General features: G+C 35.6%; 1 protein-coding gene across 3 annotated transcripts in view; it reads right to left on the bottom strand.

The window, feature by feature from the left end:
- Positions 1 to 19,602, bottom strand: part of cu (NADP/NADPH phosphatase nocturnin) — a 110,716-nt gene that overhangs the window by 14,808 nt on the left and 76,306 nt on the right. For 2 of the 3 annotated variants that reach the window (XM_090402708.1, XM_090402709.1), the window contains one exon: positions 6,534 to 6,763. In XM_090402708.1, coding sequence (XP_090258834.1) covers positions 6,534 to 6,763 — 230 coding nt within the window. Of the gene's footprint in view, positions 1 to 6,533; positions 6,764 to 7,017; positions 7,202 to 19,602 lie in introns of those variants that run through there. The other variant, XM_090402707.1, reaches the window with a different exon arrangement.

Below are 19,602 nucleotides of genomic sequence, written 5' to 3'. Positions count from 1 at the left end.
ACTTACGAGTTGTACTGTAGTAGTAGTAGTCAGCTGCTTAGTACCTTCTGTTACTTTTCCGTTTGCTACTTATTTTGTACAAAAAACACTTGCAGTTACGATAAAATGCGGGAGCACAAATATTTGAATAAAAAGAAAATATAAAGCATAAGCAAGAATAGTAACTAGTATGATAAAGAAGGCTGCTCGTAAATCAGATTTCGAGGGAAAATTAGTATGTTGAAATATGAATGTGAATACAGCAGTAGGCCTGGACGGTATATCAGCTCGTGTGGTACGAGAATGTGCAAGTGAATTGGCAGTGCTTCTGACGAAGTTGTTTAATCTAAGTGTCCAAGGCGACGAGTGGAAAGAGGATTAGATAGTTCCACTACATAAAAGTGGCTCCAAGACAGAAGTAGCAAATTACAGACCAATTAATATTTCTGGAGTAGTAGTTAAGGTATTGAAAAAGTTGGCTAAAAGTAAAATTTCGGAATGGGTGGATAGGAATATGATACTTTATAGGGGAAAGCATAGCTTTGTAAAAGGTAGCTCCTACCTCAGCAATTTATTCACATTTTATAATAAGTTGACAGCGGAAATGGATAAGGGAAATGTTTATACTATAATACTATTACACTTTGTAAAAGGCATTTGACAGAATACCACATGGAACAATTATTACATAAGTTGGAGCAAATGGGAATGGATATAAAGTTAGTGGCGTGGATGGTAACTGTTAAACATTAAGAGGTGTATGATGGAGTGAAATCAAGGCGAATGAGGGCGACTAGTGACTCTGTCTAGGACCACTGCTTTTTAATGTGTACATTAATGATATATAGCGGAAAATTTGAGAGAGGTATTCAGTTGTATGCTGATGCAAAACTGGTAGAACAGTAGTTGATAAAGGTGATATACTCGGAGATATCTTACAAGATGATTTAAATAAGTCGGCAGTGGGGAAAGGTTGTTAATTCAATGTTGTACAATGTAAAGTAATGCACTTCGGGATGAAAAAATTACATACTTCGTATCATATTGATGGTACTAGTTTACGGGAAATTGATGAGGCTAGGGGATCTGGGGAGTGATGGTGGATAGAAATTTGAAATTCAGAGGACATTGCAACAGTTGGCAAAATAGCTCAGAGGATTACTTGGATGCTGAAGAACACATTGACAAGTAAAGATAGGGAAGTTATTATCCCTCTTTATAAGGCTATGATTCGGCCACATGTAGACTGTTGTGCACAGATTTGGTCACCTCCGTTTCTTGAGGACTGGGAGGTGGTGGAGAGGATTCAGAGACAAGTGACTAAGCTGGTGACAGGTCTCTGGAATATTCCCTATGAGGGTAGATTGAAGATGTGTGTGTGTGTGTGGGTGGGTGGGTTGGTTGTAGAGTTTAGCTGATAGGCGGAGGAGAGGGGGATATGATAGAAACTTATATGTTATTAAAGGGATTCTATAAGATTGACACAGAAGAAAATTTTCAACACATGGGTAGTGGGGAAAGAACCAGTGGTGACATTTCGAAGTTGTCTAAGAGTGTGCGGACTAGGTTCTTTACTTGGAGGGTGACAAATGAGTGCCAGAGGTGTTTTAAGTGAATAAGTTTAAGATATATGATAGGTTTCGTGTTGTTAATGGATAGAGTGGGCCTTTTGCGCTGAGTCTTTTGACTCCATTGAGTACCCGTGTAAATAATAATAATAATTTAATTATTAGTGTACATGAAAGAGCATACACTATATGTCTTTTTACTCTACCTACTTCAGTATTCATAATATTGAGACTAGTTAAAGTCCGCTCACTAGAGGTACAGTTCCAAAATAATCACAACTGAATTGTAAAGGACCAATAATTTTTTTTTAAAGTCGTACAAGGCACGAACGACTTATTTTACTATTCTGTAGAAGAAAGAAATCTCTAATGGTCAGGAAAGTCATAATTACGGGATGATTTACAGTAATTACGCTTTGGACTTATTATAAAACTTAATAAACCAATATTATAACAAAAATTAAAACAAAAGGGATGAATAATAATAATTATTATTATTATTCATAATATTGAGATGAACCGGATTTCTCGGAATCTTTATGAGGTTCCGGCAGGGAAAAACGAAGAACTTTTATTAACAAGGCTTTATCAGGTGAAGTGCTTCGTAGAGACTGACAGAGCTCCGGAGGCTCAAAATAGTAAGAAATGGTGAGAAAACATGTAAGAGAGGATATCGATAACTCACTATATTTACAAGCATGCGAATACTGGTCAGGTGCAAGAGAAGCTACAGTTTGAAATAAAAGATTTACCAAATGCCACAATACGCGAGGAGGAAATAGTATCATCAGTCTGATAAGGTCAGAAATAAGGATGAGATGTCTCTCTTGTTAGTAAACAGATATCGCAGGGTTAATCAATCCACTTTGGATTCAACGAGTCGCTGAGATTGGGAATACTTCCTTCTCAGTGGAAGTTTGAAAGGGTTATTCCGATTCATAAGGGTGGGTCATCACATAAAGTGGACAATTATAGACCAGCGAGTTTTCTTAGTATTGTAGGCAAAGTAATGGAAAAATTAATTAAGAATCGTAGCCAGGATATTCTTTACAGAACTCACTTGATGAGCACGACATACACGGTTCTGTTAACGAAAGATTGATAATGCCAAACTACTTATTTCTTAGAAAGAGGTCGTGAAGGAAATGGTCCAAGTTAAAGTGACTGCTGTGCTCCATCAAAAGGATTTTAGCAAATAGCATGAGAACGGCTAACACACCATTCGACTGCAAACACCTGATAAAGGCTTCTCTAAATCATATATGGGATTCGAAGTCGAGTCTTCCCAACTAAAGGGCTCGTCTATGCCAACTCTGTTTCAGACCCTCCGCTGAGATTGGGAATACTTCCTTCTCAGTGGAAGTTTGAAAGGGTTATTCCGATTCATAAGGGTGGGTCATCACATAAAGTGGACAATTATAGACCAGCGAGTTTTCTTAGTATTGTAGGCAAAGTAATGGAAAAATTAATTAAGAATCGTAGCCAGGATATTCTTTACAGAACTCACTTGATGAGCACGACATACACGGTTCTGTTAACGAAAGATTGATAATGCCAAACTACTTATTTCTTAGAAAGAGGTCGTGAAGGAAATGGTCCAAGTTAAAGTGACTGCTGTGCTCCATCAAAAGGATTTTAGCAAATAGCATGAGAACGGCTAACACACCATTCGACTGCAAACACCTGATAAAGGCTTCTCTAAATCATATATGGGATTCGAAGTCGAGTCTTCCCAACTAAAGGGCTCGTCTATGCCAACTCTGTTTCAGACCCTCCGTAGCATTACCAGAGTACATAATCGTTTATGTTTTACATTCGATACCATTCACGGAAGCAATACAACATTTATTTCAAGGACAAACATTAAAAAAAAACAAGATCTCTAGTCCACCCATTAAAAATACTGCGTGACACAAAGATGACAAATAAAAGGATGTTTAATAACTTAAATACTTTTTTTTTTTTTGGAAAACAATATCTGATTCTTGTACCCTCCCCCTCCCCAACATCAAGAGAGAGTACCGATCACTGCTCGCCTTTTAAAAAGCAGAGAGAATATAACATACATAACCGTAAAAGGTATTCCCTAGTAAAGTAATGCCAATGTAGTTACTTTTGAGATGGTGGACGATATTTGCTTGTTAGAAGGTTACATAAAATATTATAAATACATGACTCACCCGTTATCTAAAACGGGTTTCTGGGGTGATGGCCTACTTAAGTCACAAATAAGAGGAGGGCCACGAAGTATTTAATCTTGATGTTTTTTTTTCGTATATCGCACATGAGTTCAACTGATTACGCTGCACTCGTACTAACTGGATTTTTTCAAAAAATGGCAAGACATTTCGTGAAATCATGTGTACCGTTTCAGAAAGATGTCAACATGAAATAAAGCACATTGAAATTAGGACAGAGAAAACAAAAGAACAAGGAGGATCGAAATGGAATGGAGAAAGGAAAAAAAAAGAAAAAAAAAACGTCAACAGCCAACGTGCTTCGATAGAATTACGTAAATGAAACCTGTTATTACATCCATAATTGCAAGATACTCGTTCAATGTGGCAAAAGGTACCATAATGTGACAATCAATTTAAATTGGTTGTCAGTACATTTACATTTGTAATACTATAAGAGATGCGCTGTTGAAAATGGCACAGATACCGCCATTATGAACTTTAAAAGTTTATTACTATTATTATAACGGTATCTCCGTGGAGTCAGAAGATTCATCGCGGGAGACCCTACGTTGGCACAACCATTATCTATCATACTTCTTAAATTCATTAACTGACGAAGTGCACTCACAACCCCCACTCCCCCCTGGAAACCATTCCTCGCATTCCCCATCCTCCAAGCCAAAAATCTAGTCGTAACACCCTTGTTAACCACACTCTTACACAATCTCCAGGGATTGTGTAAAAGTGTGGTTAACAAGGAATGGATGGCCCCCTCGTTTTCCTCCTTCCTACACTGTTCAGAAAAAAAGGTCATCAGTATAAAACCCCTTTAAAAACTTAAATGCTTCTATCATATCTCCTCTCTAACGTCTGTCAGCTAGTTTTTGGGGCCCACAGACACTCAATCTTTCCTCGTAGCAAACATTCCACAGACCTGCAACAAAGTTTGTCACTCACCTCTGGATCTTCTCCACCATTTCTTCATACCAAGAAATCTAGGTGACCAAATCTGTGCGCAATAGTTCAAATGCGGTCTTATTAATGCCTTATAAAGTTTAACAATAACTTCCCTATCCCTGCCTGTCAGTGTGTTCTTTAATAACCATGTAATTTGATGTGACATTTTCGCAACCTTTGCAATATGTTCTCAACTTAAGTTCTAGCCTAAAAGATGTTTAAATAATTTCTCAATTTGTCTTCCATTCACTTAGTTCTTTTTTATATATAAAATATTCCCATCGTTAACAGGAAGTGATAAACCAGCTATAGAGTAAAATGCAAAACTACTGAATGCCCCTATCGCTTACCAAAGAATAAAATAAGCATCTTCAATCACGAGCTTTCTCTTTTCCGCATGACGGTTGGAAGGAGGGGGGGGGGGGAGGGGTCCGTCTCCTCTTTCCGACCATCGTAGCTCAGTCGGTATAGACGAAGTCCTTTGGTCAGAAAGATCTGGGTTCGATTCCAGTCCATGACGTCAGGAACCTTTATGTGGTCTCTTTCGACTAAAGGTGAGTTAGCGGTCTCATACGGAAGGTACAGGGTTTTCCCACCCGGAAACTCCGGTTTTTTTGTTCCGCAGAACAGGCAAACCAGTCCCGTGAACACACAAATCTACAGTCATAAAAATATATATTTCGCAGTAGGTTTGGCCAGAAGTATTGCTTCATTCCTATTAATATGGTTCTTTTATTTCATTAATAAAACATTTTGGCGAAAAAAAAAATTTTTTTTTTTTCCTGTTACCATTTTGAAAAATTATCAGAATCGGGGATATCAGAATCGCTGATAACGCTTATCTGTTCTTGGTAACCTGACTGAGATCTGCGTAAGGACATGAAATGAAAAAACTGCACGGATGTTTCATAATCTTGACGTACTCTGGTTATGACACAAATAGATATCCTAATACGGGGTCGGGTTTGTAAATATGTATGCACATAGCTGGACTGCGCATTCGCAGTAGATCAGAAAAAAAGTGAACAATTCGTGGTTGGCATTCTGTACACGTCATAAAATTGACTGTCACTACAGCTCGCGTTCGCGCGCACACAAAATAATTAAAAAAAAAAACTGTTTTTAAATGAGAGGGATAAGAAAACTCGTTATCCCCCTCTCCAGATGAAATTATAATTACAAAAATTATCCTTCAGCTCACTGAATGTATAAATATTTTGTTTGTCCACCCCTTCCAGCAACTACGCGTACAATAGTCTACTCGATTTTACACGCTAATAAATGAGAACTGGATGGCTGTACAAATATCTCTAAAATTTCGAATACGTAAGATAACCTCGTTCTTTAGTATATTCAAAATAAGTAATAATTATAATTATTAAAATACGAGCGCGCGCGCGCACACACACACACACACAAAACCACCGTCACCTCCGGTACTCAGATATCGAAGTCAACACCAAACAGCCTTGAACTGAATAATCCGATTATCACGATGTGAAGAAACCTAGCCAACAATTATGTTACCGCTTGTAAAACACTATGATTAAAGTCCTATTTTTTATCAGTTTTGACCTCTTATTCGTGAAACAAAATGAAATGTCTCCATTTTTGCTTTACTTTGTGTATATTAGAACAGACGATTTAAATTAAATCAGTCCCACAACATATCCTACGGATTATAACCATGTGTTATAAAAGCTGAGAGACGAATGGGATATCTGGACTATCAGAATTCTCGAACTCCAGCTTGCATACGCTCCAGACAAATAATCAAGTTGATTTACAACTATTAATTATCTAAAAAATACATAGTTTTAAATATATCGTTTAGTTTCGTATCACAAACCTTGGGAGAGTATATTCCACTGCATAACTCGAATTCTTTCGTCGCTGTCGTCTTGAATCGGAGGACTGCTAACCTGATGAAAGGTTCGATGTATATTAGGTGGCAAGTGTATAAGTTCCTCTTTACAACGACTTAAAAGTTCTTCTCTGGTTAAGCCATCCGGAAGATCAAGGTCGTCGTCCGCCATGTCTTCGTTCATAATTTTTGGAGAGGAAGTGAAACTTCCCATCCTGGATAATAAAAGAAATAAATATTCAAAAACTGTGTAAAAAAACAAGGTAAGAAACACAGTACTTGAAAAAGACTTATTTGAATTTGAAATAGTCAAAAAAAAAAAAAAGAACACTGTTATTATATTAAAAACGAAAACACAGCTTGGAACAAATCTCTCAATATGACGGAAATAGATTACACTAGAAATATGAGTGGAGAGAGAGAGAGAAAGAATTATGAATACAATAGCACACACAAAACTGTTACTAACCAAATTCCGGGTGCTAATCTGACTGAATTTTGTTTAGGAATGGGATGATGTTCCAAGGAATAAAAACGACTAAGAATATAACGCATAAAACCCCCTAATCTCTGATTATAAGACGTGATCCGGAACGATTTCTGCTTAGTCGGGATTTGACGGCAATGTGACACCACAAAAACACAACGATGCCAACGGCGATACATTCACAACCAACGACTGATATGTGCCGAATGCGAAACGTTCCTTGACGGGCAACGAAGGGGGAGCTCAACGTAAAAGCCGATTAAAAGTTCGCGTTGACTTTGGACTCAATAGTAAGACGAAAGGTGAAGTGCAATAATCTGTAGGAGTTTAAATATCGATAAAAAAAAAATAAAATAAAAAATGGGATATTAATACAACGTAAATATTGCACGATATTGCATGCTGATAAATTACGAAATAGGTCACAGGAGAATGATATTAATTAATTAAATAAAATTTAAAAAATATATTTAGAATATTCGTGACTATTTAACACATATTTCTTTAAAATCAGCAACAGAGAAAAATAATTAATAAAAAAATGATTTCAATAATGATCGTTGCTGTATTTATTTTATACGTGCACGTATTCAAATACATTCTAAACGTGTTCGGCAGTTTGAGCAAAAAATAAAAATAAAATAATTTTTTTAAAAAAATTATGTGCCTACGAAACTCCAGAATGTGATAATGTATTATACAAAGTATTAACGTAAAGATAGCCTGTTAAAATTTATGTTAACAATGTGCTAAGAATCATAAGAATAATATTAGCATTGAATTAACATTAGGTAGTCTACAACATTCAATTAACACTGCTCGCTACTCAACTTACTTGGAACATGTTAAATTAAGTTTCAATAAACCGGTCTTTAATTGGACTGTATATTTAGAAAAGTGAATGAGCTAAATCATTGTGTATTCCTCCAAAATCACGTCATCAATTCTTTATGTTGAATGAGTTGAGATAATGGAAGAGACTGGTAACGACCTTCGTTTTAACGTTCATTAACAAACTGGTAGTTGAATAATGAAGTCAGACGAGCATTGCAAAAGAAGTCAGACTAAGATTACTGTAGAACACATTTGTTTCGTTATTCTCATGAGCCTTAATCAATGTGGGATAACGTTGATAGATTCTTTTAGGTTATGCAGAAAGTATGTTTTGTAGCCGACTTATGTGGCATACCTTTCCACTGCTGCGGTGACAATAGGAAACAAAGTGTTTTTGTTTTTTTTCTTTCTTGCGAGGATTGTATTCTCCAATACAGTGAGCAAGTAGCTGTTGCTTACTGTGAATTTTCTTTACCAGAAAAGTGAAATATTTCTTCTGGCAAGCATATAAAACTGAATTCGCTACGATTTTTTTCCGAGATGAAATTCATGGCCCGGTGTGAGACCACCGATCCGCTTACTGAAGGCATTAATGTGGCTTGAACCTACAATAAGTCAACATCCTTTTGTAAGTGGGATTGACATGTGAAAAAACAAAAAATTCTTCAGCAAGTGAGACGTTTCTGATTGAAAACAGCCACAAGGAAGGGTGACGAGACTGGAATGTCCGGGTGCATAAAGAGAAAACAAAACAAATAGAAACTATTTCTTTCCTTTGCGTACATCATGACTCACTTGCGATTTCCTGTTATTTGTTTCTTCTTCTTTTTAAATCTAATTGGGTTCTAGCGAGGACGAGATGTACTACAAAACAGATAATTAGCATGGAAATATGCTTCGAGGTGTTGCGTGACAAATAATCAATACCAAGAAGGGCGATAATCGGAATGAATAACTGTCATTAACAGAGCAACCTCTCTTAACTAGTATTTCACATGCTTTGAATGAGTTGTGGCTAAAAAAAAAAAACATTAAAATTAATTACTTGTTATTCAAGTTACTGTAAATTTATTATTGATAGAATAACGATGCATGTCTGATGGCAATCCACCAGTAAATGAAACGAAAAAGCGTTTTTTTTTTTATGTTTTAGTTGTGCTCGGATTACGAAATCAACGCACGTCCAAGCAACATAACAATCTCCTTACCAGAGACACCTGTGTCGAAAAGAGCCTGTAGATGATGGGGTAGGGCGATAGTGTCCTAACTATCGTGTTGTTGGTGAGTCACCACTTCTATTTCTACAGCCTTATTACAAGAGTTTCGTGTGGCACAAAAGGAGCAGGAAGTGTGCCTTTTACGATACTCATTAATTCGGACATTAACACTATAAGACACCATTCATAACGACTAAAGTACCTCCGTCAGGTACGGAAGTGAAAACATATTGACTTATACTTCACCTTAACACAAGTACTGAACAACAAACAAACACACTGTTGTATCAGAATGCAACAGATATATAGTGTATGAAGCTTGCAGTGATGTTAATCCGCGGGGGGGGGATAGGAATGTTATCATGGAAGAGCAAATGGATAAAAGTCCACACATGCAATTAACCTAATACATGAAAAATAGTCAGGAAAGTAAACTGGGAAGCAAAAGAGCAAAATAAACTCCCAGAATTCAAGGCGAGTCACAAACAATATGTATTGACAACAGGGATCCATCCAGCGAACTATACATTAGGATATGGACTCTTGGTTCCTAAAGATCATTATAATTAGCATTGACGTACCTCAGCGTACGAAGTGGATGCATTATCTATCAACTGCATATTTACGAATACATTTTTTTTTTATTTATGAGTATATATCCAACATTTTCGTCTAATATACCGAGGAACAAGTGGAATACAACTGAACTGAGCTAAAAATGATTCAAAACATATTGATTTCCATTTCAATAGGTATTAAAAATATCAAACGAGGATATGTAAGCTGGAAACGATGAATATAATGAAAAATTCCCATTACAAAAGAATTTCTCTTTCAAATGACTATATTTTATGTTTTTTTTTTCTTTTGCTAATAATTTTATTTCAGTAGCGTATTTCCTTGATATCACTACTTCCAATAAAAGGTTCATCATAAAAAAAAAAAAATGTTTGGGATTCGCAGGGTCAAAATGGGTGAAGTATTTTACTTATCAACAGGTCATTAACCGTCAACTAAGGTTGCACTGATTGCCACAGCTCTTAACCTTGTAAAAGATCCTTGTATGGTCACCTCCTCGATGAAATGGCAATATATAGCGCGTTGATCTCGTGAATCCTTGAATTCTTCCATACATTCTCCGTGTATTGGAAGCGATAATGGTCATGAATTTTTATAGCAACATTGAAACAGATAAAAAAGCAAAATCGGCATGAAAAATAAAACCCCTAAACCCTTTTATATAGTGAAAGGAACCCTGAAGTTAAGTTCACTCATGTAAATAACTTTTAAGTGGTACAAAATTTTCAATTCAGATTGAAAACTAATTTCAAATTTCCATCTAATTCCCATTTCTTCGCTTTTCCTTGTTTACCTACATGAAATGACCTGTGCCACAGTTGAGCTAGCGTTTTATTTGCTTTTATTTGTTCAAAAAAAAAAAAAAAGTATTCACTCTATCCACACACACACACACACACACACACACACACACACACACACACACACACACACACACACACAACATTATTAATATAAAAAAAAAAAAAACAATAAACAATAAACCACCTTACCAACGTTCAAGGGCAACAACTTCTTTAGATGGAGGAGTGGATTGATCCAACTATAACTTTTAAACTACCGGTGAGGTGACCTAAATCGGGCTAACAGTCGCACCACAAGGCAAAATGCTCAAATAGCCTCATTTCCCAAACGACGACCACATCACAAAGTTTTAAAAGGAGCAGGCAGTTCAAGAACATCACAATGAAATTAATATTACTAAGAAACAAGTTAATGTACACAGAATGACTTCACGACTTTTACATATGTAAAATGTATCAACATCGACAAATAATATCACTGGCTATTAAGGGAAATTAAAATCCTGCTCCTGATATTTGCATCTTAAGGTTAACCAGCTTACTCTTTCGTGGCATAAAATATCCGGCAGTTGCTTTATCACAACTGACCTGAATAATAAAAGTATACTTTCGATCCTACACATTCCACCTTTGAGTGAAAATTCTACCGTTTGTTATTCTGCAGCCGGCAATACTGGGGGAAAAGCAATGATGTAAGAAGCAAGAAAATGAAGTATCCCTAGCTTTTCCTCTCCCCCAAACTACTTTTTTTGGGGGAGAGAAAGAATAATAATATCCATAGAAGGTTTGAATTCAAAGATATGATCTAAAAATGAAAGCAAACTAAAATTATCCGTTTTTCATTACATGGATATGTGATAAATGCGATCTAATGTAAATACTTTTAAGCCTGACAAATCTGAACTGCAAATATAACAAATGCTGTTCTGCCTGTTATTGTTTTAACCCTCCGTGCAATATGACCGTACTGCTTTAATCTCCATATGGAAATTTATTTGCTTTTAACACACAGCTGGAACGGTAATTATTCTTGCATGATTAAAGATCTGGGTTATATGCAGACGTAGTTTGAGTCACACAGATACTAAGTTTTAGTTTATGATAAGTCTTTGAAAGGTAATGAACTCGATATAAAAAAACTTTCATTTCACGTAAATAAAAGTGGTTCTAACATAAAAAAAAAATAGTTCAGTTCTACAAATACAGGTGCACACAAGACACTAACATATAGTGAAGGAAATATATCGTTTGAGAGCTTCAATTCAAGTGAACTTGCCACTTCCTAAGTTCCGCTGCTAAGTAAACGGATAAAGTAAGAGAGAGAGAGAGAGAGAAACAGCTTTTGTATGTCTTTTACAGCGACCATGAAGAAAAATGCAACCAACTACTAGGCATTTTTTTTTTGTTTCAAGTTTTGTGTTGTACTTTCAGAATTATCTTATATTAAATGAATATATATTTTCCCTCAGTCGATAATGAAAATAAGACACAGACAGATATCTGTATTCACACGGTTGTTGCTGTTTTTCTAATCCGGAGACGAAAGAAAAAAATATTACATTAAGAAACACGAAAAGAGACAAATGATGAAAAAAATACATCATCGTACATATTGGATTAAAATTGAAAAAAATCAGAAAAATACTCGTATTAAGTCAGGATGAGAGAATGTTGCAAATACATATTACAGACCAAATGGAAATCAAGAAAAGTAACGCAACATAAAGAAAATTAATAATTAAAAAAGTAAGATGTATAATTATATTTTGATTGTACAAAACCGGGGTAACTTCAGTTCCTTGAGAATAAAGCTATCGACGTTAAAAATGCATGAAACTAGACTATCATAATATGTGAAAAGGCCTACAACTTAGAAAATCAGACTTAGTTGGACAAGGTGCATACAAGACACAAATCGAAATTATGTTCCATCGTTGCTCTTGACTTTAATTCCATCTTTTTCATTTCAGCTGAGGAATTAAGCACATTTCCCCTCTTTCTAAATCCTAAACCTATCAATATGGAATCTTCTATTTTAGTGGTATAGAGATTTCCAGACAAATATCTTTATTCTGAAACTTACACTGAATTAATGCTACGACATTGATAAGACAATGAGATAACTGCGCTATGTTAATCAGATATAGTTGCCGAACAGCTTGTGTATTCTGTGGGAAGAAAAATCCAAATTCGTAAGAAGAAAATTCATCTGTTTGACCAAGACCAGTTAACCCAGCTTTGGTTGAAGAGATGCAGACTATACCGTGCATCTTTCTTAAGAGGAGATATTTTCCCTGATTTATCTTCGTTAACCTTATAGTAAGTCCTCAAAACAATCGAAATGTATTCGTCCTTTTTCGCAAGTACAATTTAGAAACAAATATAAATGCATCCTTTTATAAAATTAAGCAAATTAACAGGAAAGGATTGACTTCTCAGAGATCTTAAGTCGCTCTGATTAAAAAAATTAAAAAAAAAAGCATTCTTTCAAACAGTATCTTAATAATTACACGAAGCGTGATTATCAAAATACGGAATCAAGAAAATGAACACCCAGTCTTACAGGATCAGCCCTGTCATCATAATCCTATGTCAGTAAAAGAATTATTAAAATCCTATCTCTCTCTCTCTCTCTCTCTCTCTCTCTCTCTCTCTCTCTCTCTCTAGCTTTTTTCATGAGGCTAGGTAAGTTAGTTAACTTTAGTATAATCGAAACAGAGTCCACTCTTCTTTCCATGAAAAAATACTTTATCTTACCTCCCCTAAGCCCCTGAGTATTATTGATAATACATCTTCAAATAGAGTGCGCTAGACTTCTTCCTTGCATAAACAGCAAAACAAATGAAACACACCAAACCCTACTTATCGTATCTTATCTTTCATTCCATATTTCTTGGAACATTTTCTTCACTACATTATTTCCCAAATAGTAGCGCCTCCAACTATTCAAAACAGAAAATCAACTCTCCCTATATATGGCACCCACTGTGGGAGTGATATATTCTAAATACATTGCTTGGAAAGAAGTCAATAGCGGACACCATATTGTAATGAACAAACATCCATGCAGCCCACCTTAATGCACTAGGCACGTAATGAGGTCCTGGACTTTGCGGGACGGACGTCCCTTGACCTCACCCAACGCTCTCGTTCATCCCACAGATGTTCAATAATTTAATCTCTGTGGTCAAGGCTCTGTGGAAGTCAATCAGGTGTGGTAATGTTCGTGTCCACAAACCACGAGGTTACAGCAGCAGCCGTATGACATGGTGCATTGTCTTGCTGAAACAGACAATGGTCAGTCTTGTAGAAACGCCACAAAGTAGGAAGCATTGCATTGTCAAGTATGTTCACATACCCGTCGGAGTTGAATGTTCGTAACACCGCAAACAGAGGTCCTAAGCCAAACCAGGTAAAACAGGATCATACCATCACACCGCCACCTCCAAATTTCATCGTTGGCGTTACGCACTCTGGTAAGAGACTCACTGGGCATCCGTCATACCATCCATCAGCTCCGTAGAAGGTGTAGCATGATTCGTCGCTGCATAACACAACTTTCCAAGCTTCCACGTCCCAGCGGTACACGCTCTTTGCATCACTGAAGACGACGCTGCATGTTGGTTCGGGTAATGCGGAACTTGCACGTTGCGGTCCTACCATGAAACGCGTGTTATTACCCTCCGTTTTCAATGGTTTTGTGCAGATTTATGTTTCACTCGATGCACGGAAATCCGCATTCAACGTGTCGGCTGACAAATGGCAGTTTTTACATATTATCCTTCTTAGCACCCTACGGTCACGTTCGGTGAAGGTGGTGGGTCATCCACTGAGGGAAGCGCTTGCAGCTGACTCCTTGTGCTTCATCTCAGTATGGTATCACTGACTGTTGACTTAGGATTTTCCTTCTCGCAGCCATTTCACCCGGACACAGTTACATTGACTTGGGAGCATCATATTCCTCCAATTCATACCAGCTACAAACAAGTGACTCGTTACATGGCATGATGCACCTTGTCCATGCAGGGTGCCCGTTGACTTCTGTCCAAGCAGTGTATGCCTTCCTAACAAAAGTTACGAACACATGCAGGCATTCAAAAAAATTAAAATGTATTTATTGACAGAAATTACTTTACTCTCCCTTCTCCAATGTATCCTGTAAAATCATGTACTAATTCCTGGCAGAAAGTTGGTGGTGTCATTGGGCTTAACCCCTCAAAGGTATTAGAGTTAAGTTTTAATGATAAACAAGTTCTTGGTTGTCTAAATTTTAACGTTTCAGTTCCATTCCACTATGTTCTATTGGATTAAGATTAAAATGTTGTGTTCTATCAGATTAAGATCAAAACTTTGTTTTGGCAGTAGCCGACACGATATTCTTACGTTACTCTCTTCAAATCATGCTTTTGCAATCACTAATTTTGAGTTATCACTTTGAAAGGTATAAGTCTTATGCCATTGCCTCGACATTTGCCCATAACTTCGATCTGGCAGTCATGATTTATGCATTTCCCCGGTTGGATGCGTGATGTGTACCCACTGGATTAGATCTTTGTAAATGTCTTTTAGCTGAAAATGAATGGGATCATTTAGTATGAGACTACTACTGCCCCCTTTATTGAAGGCTTGGAAGAATTCCTGTAAGATCTCTAGATTAGGGTTTGAGGATTATCTAATCCTTAGCCCACCTGAAAAAAAGACCTATAGGCTGCAGTCCGTGAAAGCTGATACCTGAAACTTTATACGTACCGTGGAAATAATGATAGGATTTTTTTTTTTTGTGGCTGCCTGTATCACCAAATACACATTCTCTAAGGTTTGGCAGCAAGAGAAGGTAACCAACCTTCTGAAGGAGCATCATGTCCAATGGTCAGTATTTTAGGCCTGTCCGGTAATATCTTAGACTCATAAATTAAGAACAAAGGTGACACTTCCTTCAGTACGTTGCCAATTGTAGAACTAGGGAATGCTTAACTGCCAAGCAATAACACGTATAGACCTACGTGCTATTGCTCGTTGGATGACGTTTCTGTACGAAAGAAGCATTTAAAATTACAAAAGAAAACCTCAGAAATTTTTCCTTAAATGACATCCGACCAGCATTTCCATCTGAAACGATGTTAACTTTCTGTAGCATATATTTTATTATTCTATATATTATTCTGCATATATTTACCTTTAAAATACACCTATAATGCCCTAAGGATTCTTGAGTGAAAAGCCAATGGTTTTAAAATAAGGGACACTGCTAAACGAAAACAGGCAAAAATAGCCGTAAAAATAATAGTTTTTAGGAGGAGTAAACATGGGAATTTCCCAGAAATAAATACCTATATTTCTGTAGCATTTTCCAAACGAGACCCCTGGAATTTTTGCGTACTGCGTAGTCTCATCCATTTTCCTGCAATCGAAGGGGTATCCCATAAAATTTGATAAAATAGTGTATACTGTATATACGAAAGTAAATCGAAAAATCTTTATCTATATTTTATTTGGCATAATGTAATATGATGAATCATTCAGAATATAAAAATATGAATCTTGCGTTATTCATCATTTTAGGAAAGTGATGAAAATACTCTGACTAAACATTCTCGTGTCTGTATCCATGTTCTAGAAATAACCAAATGTTCTACAGGTTTGGTAGCACCAGAACTTGAACACTAAGTGATAATTATTGGCAAGCGACGACACCTATGATGGCATGAACTATTTTTGTTGGTTAAATCGGACGATTAATTGGACACAAACGGTTCGCACATGGGTTTGGGTTGACTGATGGGAGTAATATATCCTTCACATTTGGTACAGATTCATTTACTAAATTATCGAGTCAAAAAAACAACACCTACGACAGACGCAGTGCCGGCGGAAGCGGGCATGCGGGCGCCGCTACGAAGGGGGCACGGTTCATAAGTTCATTTTTAAGAAACAAATTTTTTTTATCATAGAAACAAAAAATCTTAGAATGATAAATATTAAAATAAATAAGGCCGGATACACCGAATAGAAATTTTAAAAAAATTGTATATTGCTACCTCTTTGATCAGCCGGCTGTTTACAATTTTGCAGCGAGAGCAAGTTAAATGCTTGCCTGCAGCATGTTGTGCCTACTGTAGTCTATCTAAAGTGAAGCAGTGAACGGTTTTTATGCGCAGAAACGAATTTTCGTACAAAACATTTGTTGCTAGTTAACCAGCATATGGTACGCATCTCAGTAGGGTACTGACATTAGCGCAGTGTGGATTATTATTTCGTCTCTGTGTCGTGTTGTGTAATAATTTCTTGTGGGTATAAAATAGAAATGGAATCAAAAATTAAAAAAAAAAGTTATCCGGTGCACAAAATCGTAAGCGTCATGCTGCGAAAGAAGCAGATATTAAGAAATAAACTGGGGCTCTTAATAAATTTGTTAAAATATTAAAATATTCTGATGCAGATTGTAACCAACTCGATACATCAGAAATCACAGTTGAAGAACCGCGCACATCATCCAGTTTGCATGAAAGTACTATTGCAACTGTTGAACAAGATAACAAGACGCATGATTTAAGTGAAAAACAGTTAGGAGAAGATTTAATTGTAGTTGACCACGAAACTAACACATTGTTAGTCTCTGTAACTTTAGAAAATCCAGGTGAATGGGGAAATATTGGTGAAAAATTACGAGTTGTTTTAAATGAAATGGAGCCTGTTCAAAAGAAAAATATAATATATCCCAGAGATACATATGGTCGTAAATTTGGTGACACATATTATAATAGAAAAATGGAAAACGGGGAGCTCGTGCGAATAACATGACTCATTTATTCCGAAACTTTAAATTCTGTTTTTTGTTTTTGTTACAAACTTTTCGCACCTACTGAATCAAGTAGTCTTGTAGAAGGTTATAATAATTGGAGAAATGTAAGTACAACTTTGCATTATACATGAGACTAGTTTAACTCACATGAAAAAATTCTTAAAATGGAAGGAACTTGATAAAAATTTAAAAAACAAAACTACTATTGATTGCCAGACTCAAAGCATGTATGAAATGGAAAAGAAACATTGGATGAGAACGCTTGATTGAAATTATAAAATTCCTTGGTAGCCAAAATTTAGCTTTCCGCGGATCATCTGATAAATTATATGAAAGGAGTAACGACAATTTTTTAAAATTAGTCGAACGGTTTGCTATGTTTGATCCCGTTATGGAAACTCATGTTGAAAGGGCCCTACAACGAATACAATAGGGTACACTATTTGAGTAAAGACAGTCAAAATGAAATATTGGAAACTTTACGTAACGCAATCAGGGATACAATTTTATTATAAATTCTAAAATCTAAATATTATTCCATAATTTTAGACTGCACACCTGATGCAAATAAAAGAGAACAAATGACCATTATTATTCGCTTTGTTTCCTGTGACAGTGGAATTGTCAAGATCAGGGAAAACGTTTTAGGTTTTGCAGATATATCAGATTCCACAGGACGTGGTTTATGTGCAACAATAATGGAACAACTGGAAAAATGGAACATTCCCATTGAAGACATGTGAGGTCAAGGGTATGACAATAGGACAAATATGAAAGGGAAAAAATATGGTGTCTCCAAAATTTGCGTTTGAACAAAAATCCTCGATCTTTTCACGTGCCATGTGCTGCTCATACTCTAAATTTAATCATTAACGATGCAGATACAATTAGTTTCTTTGCAATTATTCAAGAAATATACAATTTCATTTCATTCTCTTACAAACGTTGGGCAATCCTTTTAAAGTTCGTTAAAAAATTAACATTGAAACAGCCATCAGAAACGCGATGGGAAAGTAAAATTAATGCAATCCGCCCTCTACGATATCAGTTAGTAGAAATTTACGATGCACTTTTTGAAAATTTAAATAATAAAAATTTTAATAAAGAAACTCAGCATGAAGCACAAACATTATGTGCTAAAATAAAGGACTACAAATTTATTTGCTCTCTTATAACTTGGCATGATTTACTTAATAGAATAAACCATGTGAGTAAAATGCTTCAAGACAAAAATATGAACATTACACTTGCTTTAGAATCTATCGAAAACTTAAAAATATTCTTACAAGAGTATCGATCAGATACAAATTTTAAAGTTCTAAAAACGGCAAAATAACTGAGTGAAGAGGTGGATGGAGAACAAGAATTTAAAACGGGTACGAAAGTTCGACGACGACAGAAGACATAAATTTTTTACGAACTTTAAAAGGATTGCCCAATTTGACTACGAGCATCATGGCGAAACGCCACAATCGCCAGAAGATAAATTTAGAGTGAATGTGTTTTATACACTTCTAGACGTTGCAAAGTGTTCGTTATTAGAACGTTTTGAACAACTAAAAACATATTATGATAATTTCAATTTCTTGTATAGATTCTAATTATCTACAAATTAATAACGAAAATTTACGAAAAAATTGTGACGATTTAGAGATTCTCTTGAAGGACTGCGACAATAAAAACATAAATGCAATAGAACTATATGACGAGTTATGTGCTTTCCGGGATATTTTTCGGAAGGATAATTTAAATATTCAAAACCTTTTGATATTCTTAATTTTATTGTGTCCAATAATTTATCTTTCCCTAACTTTTCAATTACTTTAAGAATGCTATTAATCTTACCTGTTAGTGTAGCGAGCGGTGAAACGTTCCTTTTCCAAGTTGAAATTGATTAAAACCTACTTAAGAACAAGCATGTCACAAAAAAGGCTTGCTAGTTTGGCGTTAATAGCTATTGAAAATAATATATGTGCGGAATTAGACGTTAAGACCATTATTTCTAATTTTGAGAATATGAAATCAAAAACCCTAAAATTTTAATTTAAAAAATTTCAAGTATATACTGTATATGTCATTTAATTTATTTTCTGTTATTCTGTAAAGATTTTATTTTTTGAATACTTATATTAAATGTTCTAATTATTTCTGAATTCTTTTCTTATTTTCCCATCTATCTTGAGTTTCTTTTATTTTCCTAAAAGATAGTTCCACTTATAAAAATTATTAAAATTTTTTACAAGTTACTAAGAATTTAGTAACTTGTAAAATGCGAAAATTTTTTAAACTTTAGTTCAAATAAATTTTAACTTCAATTAAAATTAATTTTAAT

The sequence above is a fragment of the Typopeltis vanoorti genome, chromosome 13 (assembly GCF_054136105.1).
Source record: "Typopeltis vanoorti isolate ZY-2024b chromosome 13, IOZ_Tvanoo_1.0, whole genome shotgun sequence".
NCBI classification, from domain to species: domain Eukaryota; kingdom Metazoa; phylum Arthropoda; class Arachnida; order Uropygi; family Thelyphonidae; genus Typopeltis; species Typopeltis vanoorti.
Note: the sequence above shows the minus strand (reverse complement) of the source record. Positions and strands in the feature narration are given on the sequence as shown.